This window comes from Simochromis diagramma, unplaced genomic scaffold, assembly GCF_900408965.1.
Source record: "Simochromis diagramma unplaced genomic scaffold, fSimDia1.1 OVJJ01000486.1, whole genome shotgun sequence".
Lineage (NCBI taxonomy): Eukaryota > Metazoa > Chordata > Actinopteri > Cichliformes > Cichlidae > Simochromis > Simochromis diagramma.
The window spans coordinates 2,476,812-2,487,402 of NW_024387047.1; the positions used below are offsets into that span (position 1 = coordinate 2,476,812).

At 47.5% G+C, this 10,591-nt stretch overlaps 1 protein-coding gene across 3 annotated transcripts in view; it reads right to left on the reverse strand.

Annotated features, from left to right (window-relative positions):
- LOC120741691 (epithelial cell adhesion molecule-like) overlaps nt 1–6,198 on the reverse strand; it is a 32,171-nt gene extending 25,973 nt beyond the window's left edge. Inside the window, exons 1-9 of one of the 3 annotated variants that reach the window (XM_040044709.1) lie at nt 6,084–6,198; nt 2,125–2,232; nt 1,769–2,030; nt 1,610–1,675; nt 1,455–1,518; nt 1,265–1,363; nt 975–1,172; nt 845–886; nt 555–747 (exon numbers count right to left, since the gene is read on the reverse strand). In XM_040044709.1, coding sequence (XP_039900643.1) covers nt 724–747; nt 845–886; nt 975–1,172; nt 1,265–1,363; nt 1,455–1,518; nt 1,610–1,675; nt 1,769–2,030; nt 2,125–2,232; nt 6,084–6,144 — 924 coding nt within the window. In that variant the 5' untranslated portion in view covers nt 6,145–6,198 and the 3' untranslated portion in view covers nt 555–723. Of the gene's footprint in view, nt 1–554; nt 748–844; nt 887–974; nt 1,173–1,264; nt 1,364–1,454; nt 1,519–1,609; nt 1,676–1,768; nt 2,031–2,124; nt 2,233–6,083 lie in introns of those variants that run through there. The other 2 variants (XM_040044708.1, XM_040044710.1) reach the window with 2 other exon arrangements.
- Between the last annotated feature and the right edge of the window lie 4,393 nt (nt 6,199–10,591).

The following is a 10,591-nucleotide window of genomic DNA, read 5'->3' on the forward strand; positions in this document are numbered from 1 at the left end:
CTGCACTGAAGTGGCTGTCACAGGCGTACTGCTTGGATGTTGGGAGAAACGCGAGAATCTCTCTCACCACAGAGCTCCATCCTTCATTTGATGGGCGGAGCCTCCAGCTGGAAACAGTCACTCTGGAGCTGTATATCCACGCACCAATCGCAGCAGGGCCCCGGCAAAGCTGAATTAACATAACCAGATGCGTTGAGCGCACAAAACAAACACATACAATGCAGGTTTGTAACAAGGTCTCCCTCAAGGAAGATTAACGTGATTTACACCAGGCGTGTCCATATTGATGTAACTGACTGTCCATCCACAACCTTCTCCTGAGACACAGACAATAGTGTTGCATGCCCTGGAGACAGTCTTAACATTTAGATGGTAAGGGATTACTTTAAAAAAGCATTTTTAAAATTTCCTTTAAAAATTAAAAAAAAATTGGACAAGAAGGAAGAGATGCACTAACAGTCGGGGGCTCCTCATCCACGTAGTAAATGATGATCTTCTCTATCATCAGGTTCTGCCCATCCACAGAAGGAGTAAAGTGTCTGCTCTGGTCAGTAAACAGTTGCAAATTATGGCTTTTTATTTTAACATTTGTTCTTTAAACCACACTTCTGACATGCAAATACACTCGCCACAGCAATCACAGCAATCGCTACCACCACGATGACAGCAATGATCCTGCCTGTCAGGTATGCGTATGTGTCGACTCTTCACACTCTCTCTGCTTTACATTTGCTCCATCTCTCTTTGCTGAATTAGAGGAAAGAGCAGACACACCAAAAAAGTTTATACAATGACCCCTTTTTCTCAAAAGATAAATTTACCGACAGCAGGTCGTTTATCTCACCTGAGTTTTTTTGTACTTCCTCTGTCGCTTCTGGACAAAGAACTACAAACACAGAGAAGAAACTAAATTATGGCCTTTTGTTTTAACATTTGTTCTTTAAACGACACTTCTGACATGCAGATGCGCTCACCACAGCCAGCAGGCCAGCAATCACAGCCAGCACCACCACCACGATGACGGCGATGATCCCGCCTGTCAGGTGCTTCATGGTGATGGTCGGGGGCTCCTCGTCCACATAGTAAATGATGATCTTCTCCATCATCAGAGTCTGCCCATCCACAGAAGCAGTAAAGGTTTTCTGGTCAGTAAACAGTGGCAGCGCCTTCACCTGCAGAAAGTCACATGAAATGATGAAGTTAGCCAGTGGGTCCATTATACAAAACGTGCACACACACAAACACACACACAGGTTGTACATACGTCTTTCTCCATGTAGTAGGCCATTCTGGACAGGTCACTGATGCGCTCTCCTTTTGGCTTAGTCACATCAACCACAATCATGCGAGCGTCTGGGTCATACTGTAGAATGACAGGATGTTAGTTAGCATGGCAGTGGTGCTTTCTGCTTTGTTCTAAATTACAAACAGTTTTTTGTTGGACTGTCACTCACCTGAACCTCCTTCTCCAGGCTGCGGTCAAGTTGGTAACGCTTTTTAAGTTTATTTGCAATAGCACTGTTTTAAAAAAAACATTAGGATGGTGAGATCTGGAAATGTCAGCCTCAGCATGTTTCTTAACTTTTAATAAGGGCTGAAGTGGACTTACGCCTTCAAATTGTCTTTATTCACGTTGGTGGGCCCCTCCTTGTGTGTCAGCTGAAGACGGATCCAACTGGAAGAGGGAAAAAATAAAATAAAGACGTGATGTTGAATACTTGAACTATTCATCCTCACAGCAATCCTTCACTATAGTGAAATCACTTACTGGGTCTCCACCAGCTTCTCACACTTGAGGGTCTGGTCTCCCTTGTCAGTTCGACGAACTCCAGCGCTGTTGACGCACCAGCACACATCTGTGTTGTTGCACTGCTTTGCCTTGAATTTGCCATCATTCTCACATTCAGGGTCATAGATGCCATCGTTGTCCACAATGGCAGTCTCATGTTGCTTTCCTCCAATAGTGCGAGTGCTCAGGCCCCTTCTAGCTCTGTACATTTCAGCTTTCATCAAGAAGCACTTGGGGACCACTGAGGGGGAACAAAATGCACACCATGAGCAGGCTGGAGTGTCAAACAGAGGACATGAAACAGGAAGGAGCCCCTTTATCACTTCTAAACTTACATGCTGTGCAGTCTATGGGCTGTTTTGTACCATTACCAACCAGAAGAGTACATGCACATGAGGGTCCGTCGCAGATAGCCCACTTCATAGTGGCACATGTTGGTGTACCTAAAGAGGAAAAAACACCACCACACTAGCAGGTTATTAACAGGAACTCAAATATGTAACCACATTACTATACTGTGACTGTATAGTATAGTTAGTATTATATAAGAATGAATAAGAATATAAGAATGAATCTTTTGGGTACTAGTCCCAACACAGAGGAAGAAACCTTCCCCACCCACCAACAAGATGGCGCCGAGTATGGCAGCCTCGTCGCGAGCTCCCCCAAGCAACGGCTTTCTTCTGTGTTTAATTTTACTTTTCCTTTATTTTTTCACGAGCAGCTCTTGTCTCCTTGTGTACGACCGACAAACCTTACTGGACATAAAAGACGGTCTTTCTTATAACTTTCCGGAGTTCAAGTTTTGCAACACGGACGCTCCGTTTGCAGACCCCCCATTCATCTCACCTGAGACGCCTTTGTTCTCTGGCCCTGGAGGCCGCAAACGCCGACGCAGAGGGAGAAGATCTGGCGTTCTGGTTCGACTGAGACGGCGCACTTACAGACCACCGTTACCCAGTTTATTACTGGCTAATATGCAGTCTCTGGAGAACAAGCTGTGCGAGCTTCGGGCACGGATCTCATTCCAGCGAGAGATGCGGGACTGCTGCGTGATCTGCCTCACAGAAACCTGGCTATCGGACAAAGTACCGGACTCCGCAATACAACTGCCGGGGTTCTCTGTGCACCGCGCGGACAGGTCACAGGATTTTACTGGGAAAAGCAGAGGCGGTGGTGTGTGTTTCATGATCAACAACAGCTGGTGTGATTATGCGAACGTGCACCCGGTCAAATCCTTCTGCTCACCGGACCTGGAGTACCTGATGATTAAGTGCCGGCCATTCTGGCTACCGAGGGAATTTACAGCAGTGATTATTACGGCTGTTTACATTCCCCCACAAGCCGACACTGACCGTGCACTCAGGGAACTGTACAGCGCGATCAGCAGCGAGGAAACCGCACACCCAGAGGCAGCGTTTATCACAGCCGGAGACTTTAATAAGGGAAACCTGAAGAAAGTCTCACCAAAACTCCATCAATACATCCTTTTCAACACACGTGGAAACCGGCTACTCGACCACTGTTACACCTCTTTCCGGGATGCGTACAAAGCCCTCCCCCGCGCCCCATTCGGCCAATCAGATCACTGCACCATCCTGCTCCTGCCCGCCTACAGGCAGAAGCTGAAACAGGAAGCTCCAACCCGGAGGGCGGTGCACTGTTGGACGGACCAATCGGAGTCTGCGCTGCGGGACTGTTTTGATCACGCGGACTGGGAAATGTTTCACGTGGCCGCCAGAGACATTGATGAATACACAGACTCAGTCTGTGGATTTATCAGGAAATGCGTGGAAGATGTCGCCCCATCCAGAACAGTTAAATCCTTCCCAAATCAAAAACCCTGGATTAACGGAGATGTTCGCGCGGCACTGGCGGCACGGAACACCGCCTTTGCCTCCGCGAACACATCGGACTACAAACACGCACATTACCAACTCCGGAAGACGATCAAAGCAGCCAAACGTGAGTACAGGGACAGGGTGGAGCAACAGTTTGACAACCCTCGGAGTATGTGGCAGGGACTAAACACGATCACAGACTTTAGAGGGAAAACCAGCACACCGCAGACCTCGGCCTCTCTGTGTGAGGATCTAAACGTATTTTACGCTAGATTCGACACAGCGAACACCATGAGACCGGACAGTGTGCGCACCGCGGATGACGTCAGGGCGCACACTGTGTCTGAGGAGGATGTGCGGAAGTGCTTCAGGAAGGTGAACGCACGCAAAGCTACTGGTCCGGACGGGATTCCCGGCCGCGTCCTCAGGTCATGCGCGGCTCAGCTGGCTGGAGTGTTCACGCACATCTTCAACCTTTCCCTCTCTCTGTCTGTAGTCCCAGCCTGCTTCAAAATGGCCACCATCGTCCCTGTACCCAAATCCTCCACCATCTCCTCATTGAACGACTGGCGACCTGTAGCCCTGACCCCCATCGTAAGCAAATGCTTCGAGAAGCTGGTCAGGGACTTCATCTGCTCTGCACTACCCGACTCACTGGACCCTCTACAGTTCGCATACCGCCACAACAGGTCCACTGATGATGCCATAGCCCTGACACTACACACTGCCCTGTCACACCTGGAGAAGAGAGACACGTATGTGAGAATGCTGTTTGTAGATTACAGCTCAGCATTCAATACCATCGTTCCCTCGAAGCTGGACAGGAAACTGCAGGATCTAGGACTGAGCAGCTCCCTCTGCAGCTGGATCCTTAGCTTCCTGTCTGACAGACGCCAGGTGGTCAGACTGGGCAGCATCACCTCATCCCCCGTCACACTGAACACTGGTGCTCCACAGGGGTGTGTACTGAGCCCTCTCCTGTACTCACTCTACACCTACGACTGCACAGCCACTAACAGCTCCAACATCATTGTGAAGTTTGCGGACGACACTACAGTGGTGGGTCTTATCACCAACGGTGATGAGACGGCTTACAGGGAGGAGGTCAGCGCCCTGACCCACTGGTGTCAAGACAACCATCTCACCCTCAACGTCGCAAAGACAAAGGAGTTGATAGTGGACTTCCGGAGGTGCAGAGAAGTACACACCCCCATCACCATCAACGGCGCTGCTGTGGAGAGAGTGAGCAGCTTCCGGTTCCTTGGAGTACATCTGGCTGAGGATCTTACGTGGTCAGTACACACAAACAAAACAGTGAAGAAGGCGCAGCAGCGCCTCTTCTTTCTCAGGAGACTGAAAAGATTCGGCATGAGCCCCCGCATCCTCAGGACCTTCTATCACTGTGCCATTGAGAGCATCCTCACTGGATGCATCACCACCTGGTATGGCAACAGCACCGCCTACAACTGCAAAGCTCTCCAGCGAGTAGTGCGGTGCTCTGAACGGATAATTGGAGGTGAGCTTCCCTCCCTCCAAGACATCTACAGGAAGCGCTGCCTGAGGAAAGCGGGGAGGATCATCAAGGACTCCAGTCACCCCAGCCATAAACTGTTCAGACTGCTTCCATCAGGAAGGAGGTTCTGCAGCATCCGGTCCCGTACCAGCAGACTGAGACAGCTTTTTCCATCAGGCCATCAGACTGCTGAACACGTCATAGACACCTCAGCTTCACTACTGGAACTTCAACATTATGCACTCCATACTGTATATAAATGCCACTTGTTTTGCACATATTCAACTCTGTATATTTTATATATTTTATTATTATTATTATTATTATTATTATTATTATTATTATTTTTTTTTTTTTTTTTTTTTACTATTTAATTTGTAAAAATGTGTATACACACACACACACACACACACACACACACACACACACACACACACACACACACACGTAGGAAAATATTTAGTATACACATCCAGAAATGCATACACTATTATATATTGTACATATATTTATTAGTTTCAGGTCGGCCATTCTTGTATTTTGCTCGTTTGTGTTGTTGTGTTTGCACATCTCTGTTGCTTGTGGGGCTCGCACACAAGAATTTCACTCGCATGTGCTGTGCCAGTGTGCCTGCACATGTGATGTGACAATAAAAGTGATTTGATTTGATTTGATTTGATTTGACAAAACTAGCTAGTGTAACATTAAAAACAGCTTTTTGGTTCAACTCTGGTGGCAAATTACAATATTTGATCAAATAAAACAAGCAAAACTACATCTCATAGAAAGATAATTTATCTATGTCTTAAATAAAGGTGCTCTGAACTTTTAAAATGTGTTGGGGGTTTGTTCGTTTTTGTGAAAATTTCCATTAAATCTACTCAAACTGAGCTGTGGCTTCTTTTTAGAATCAAGTTTGTATCAAATTTAAACTACTTACAGCTCTGAGCTGAGGCTCCGACCGCGAGAGCGGCCAGAACAGCAAAAACCCACACTTTCATGATCAAAGGCGAAGAAAGAAGTCTTCGTTTGTCCGCTTCCTATGCGTCCGTCTCCTGCAGAGTCTGAACGAAGAATTCAGTCGAGGCTCCGGTGGGCGCAAGTTCGTTCAAACGGAAGTCTTCAGGAGAACGCAGCGCGGTGGTTCTACAGTATGAACGGAAGTGTACTTGATGACATCACAGCTTAGCTTAGTTTTTAATGCCATCCCCCCTTAATTTAACTGTGATTAATATTTGCAATGGAAATTACAACTGGTATGAAAAACATAACACGAAGTAAAAGATTTCTTTAAGAAAAAAAAGATCATTTATAACGTTTATAAGCACTTTTTCCAAAATTCCCTTTTACATATGATCTCTTTCGCTCTTTCTTCCAGTATGGAAGTTCTTCCAGGATGTAAATCAGTAGTGTTAACTGAAAGATAATTCTCTGTTTTTTATTGAGATGTGAATCTCACCCTGAAAATTTCAGTTGGTACTAAGGAGCCTAAACTGTGACAAGGTAACATCAAGGAAAAATACATGTTGAACCAGCAGCAGCTGTCTGAACCACTGATAAAAGGCAGAACAGATTCATGGTTGTTTACAGTAAAGTCTGACACTACAGCAGCAGAACTCAAGACTAATCAGACCAGAACATTTTAGTGATCTTATGTAAACTATAACCTCGGCTTTCTGTTCTTTGATACCAAGAAGATTTCCCTCACACCATTACAGGTAGCCTGAACCGTTAAGACGGAAAGGGGCTTTCATGTTGTTCATGCCATATTTGGATCGTACCATCTAGATGTTGCAACAAAATCGAAACTCATCAAACCACATTATTGTGGTGAGCACATGCAAACTGTAACCTCAGTTTACTGCTGTTTGCTAACAGCAGTAGCACCCGGTGCAGCCCATTTGCAATTCATTTAACATGAATTCAGAGACACTCTTCTGCATAACGTGTTTGTAACGAGTGGTTAATTGCGTTACTGTTGCCGTTGTGTCATGTTAAAGCAGTGTGGCCATTCTCCTCTGACATCAGTGTTTTCTCTTAGACCATTTTCTGTCCACCCAAAAGATGTTTGTGTATCAAAATCCCAGTAGATCAACCGTTTCCAGAATAGTCACCTGCCTGGCATTAACAACTACGCAAGGTCCCAAATCAATTAAATTAAACCTTTCTTTCCCATTCTGATGCTTGGCTTGAACTCCAGCAGCTCGTGTCATGGTGAGCTGTGCGGCAAGCAAGGGTTGGAACAAATGCAGGACTCTGAGACACAAACTTTAAAGCAGCAGCTTTAATTGTTGGTAAAATGAACTAAAAACAAAGCAGATGAAGGAAACAAAATAAAGACAAATTAGAACTAACAACTGCAGAGACTTGAGACCATGGAACTACAACACACAGCTAACGTGGAGGATGTGACAACAAGCAGGGAGACTGAAGACTTAAATACACAGGCAGGATAACGAGGGGACTGGAACAGGCGGTTACACAACTGGGACTAATCAGAGCTGACAAGACAGGGAAGAGGCAAAACTAAATACGCTGAACACAGTCTATCAGAATAAAAGAGGAAACAAGAGACACACTCTAAACATAATGAAAGAATGACTAAGAACCCGAGACCCACACCGTAACAGAAACTCGTGATCAAACTTCTGATCAATGATCAAACGAGAACAGAAAACTTCAAGAAAACAAACATAAACCACTCAGAATATAATCTCACCCAGATGAAGTCTAAAACATAACATGACAGCTATTCTCCGCGGGAGTTTGCTTCATTCATCCTGGCCGCTGTTTACATCCCGCCAGACGCAGATGCGCAGGCAGCTCAGTGCGCACTCGCGGAGCAGATACTGCACATGGAGCGGACATTCCCGGACTCTCTCATCATTGCTCTTGGGGACTTTAACAAAGCCAATCTGAGCCATGAGCTTCCCAAATACAAGCAGTATATTAAATGCCCGACCAGAGAGGAGAGGACATTAGACCACTGTTACAGCACGATCAGCGGGGCCTATCGTGCGGTGCCCCGCGCTTCACTCGGACTTTCTGATCACGTCATGATCCACCTAATCCCCGCGTACAGACAGAGGCTGAAGCTCTCCAAACCTGTCGTGAGGACTAAAAAACTGTGGAGCAACGAGGCTGTGGAGGAGCTTCGCACGTGTTTGGAGTCTACAGACTGGGACACAATGAAGGCTGCTTCTAACAGCTTGGACGAGTTTACGGACACTGTCACCTCCTATATCCACTTCTGTGAGGACAGCATTGTGCCATCACGCACCAAGGTGAGTTATAACAATGACAAACCCTGGTTTACTCCTAAACTCAAAAAGCTGTGGCTGGAAAAGAGTAAGGCGTTCAGAAGCGGAGACAGGGACTGCTACAGAGAGGCCAAGTACAGGTTCACTAAAGAAGTGGACATTGCTAAACATCAGCACTCTGAGAAGATGCAGCAGCAGATCTCAGAGAATGACTCGGCCTCTGTGTGGAAAGGTTTTAGGAATATCACCAACTACAAGCCTAAAACCCCCCACTCCACTGATGACTTGCTCTTGGCCAACACCCTCAACGACTTCTACTGCCGTTTTGACGAGCCATCAGGCAGCCTTCACACCTCCAACGGCCCCAACAATAGAGACACTTTGGACACTCATTCCCCCACCTCTCCCCCCTCCATAGAGCCATCACCACCTTCAATCACTTCACCTGCAACACCCCCCTCCTCACCCCACACAAAAGAGGATTTCACACCACCTCCTCCCACCACAACTCTTCATATTCATGAAGCAGATGTGAGGAAGCAGTTTAAGAATCTGAATGCTCGAAAAGCTCCCGGCCCAGACGGCGTGTCTCCTGCCACCCTCAGACACTGTGCAAACGAGCTGGCCCCAGTGTTTTCTGGCATTTTCAACTCCTCACTGCAGGCATGTCATGTGCCTGCCTGCTTCAAGTCCTCCACCATAATCCCTGTCCCCAAGAAACCTAGGATCACTGGACTAAATGACTACAGGCCCGTGGCTCTGACATCTGTGGTCATGAAGTCATTTGAGCGCCTAGTTCTCTCCCATCTCAAGACCCTCACGGCCCCCCTCCTGGACCCCCTGCAGTTTGCATACAGAGCCAACAGGTCTGTAGATGACGCCATCAACATGGCCCTACACTTCATCCTGCAGCATCTGGACTCCCCAGGAACCTACGCCAGGATCCTGTTTGTGGACTTCAGCTCTGCCTTCAACACCATCCTTCCAGACCATCTCCAAGGCAAGCTTTCCCAGATGAATGTGCCTGATCCCATCTGCCGGTGGATCACTGACTTCCTGACGGACAGGAAGCAGCATGTGAGGCTGGGAAAGAATGTCTCGGACTCCCGGACCATCAGCACCGGCTCCCCTCAGGGCTGTGTTCTTTCTCCTCTGCTCTTCTCCCTGTACACCAACTGCTGCACCTCCACCCACCAGTCTGTCAAGCTAATCAAGTTTGCAGATGACACCACCGTTATCGGACTCATCTCGGACGGGGATGAGTCTGCCTACAGGAGGGAGGTTGAACGTCTGGTGTCCTGGTGCAGCCACAACAACCTGGTGCTGAATGCCCAGAAGACAGTGGAGATTATTGTGGACTTCAGGAAGCACACAGCTCCACTCCCCCCCATCATCCTGACTGACACCCCCATCACCTCTGTGGACTCGTTCCGCTTCCTGGGTACCACCATCACCCAGGACCTGAAGTGGGAGCCCACCATCACCTCCGTCATCAAGAAAGCCCAGCAGAGGATGTACTTCCTGAGGCAGCTGAAGAAATTCAACCTGCCAACACGGACGATGATGCAGTTCTACACTGCAATCATCGAGTCCATCCTCACCTCCTCCATCACTGTGTGGTACGCTGGAGCCACTATCAGGGACAAACAGAGACTGCAGCGTGTTGTGCGCTCTGCTGAGAAGGTGATTGGCTGCAGACTCCCATCTCTGCAGGACCTGTACACCTCCAGGACACTGCGGCGTGCAGCTCGGATCTCAGCTGACCCTTCTCACCCTGGACACAGTCTGTTTGACCTGCTCCCCTCAGGCAGGAGGCTCCGGTCCATTCGCACCAGAACCTCTCGCCATAAGAACAGTTTCTTCCCCTCTGCTGTCGGACACATGAACAATAACCATATGACTGTTCCCACCACTAACACATGACCCTACGCTGTGTTCACTGCATCATTCCATGTTTGGCACTGATCACCACCTGCACTCATGTATATATCATGTATATATCTATCCACTTAGCACTTTTAATTCTTATTCTTATTTTTATATTTTTATGACAGTATGTTGCACTGAAGCACCGCAGCAATTTCCTAATGTTGTAAACCTCCTCAACATCTGGCAATAAACCCTTTCTGATTTTGCCTGATTTTGCCTTATCTTGACCATGTCTACATACTGCACTGAGTTCCTGCCA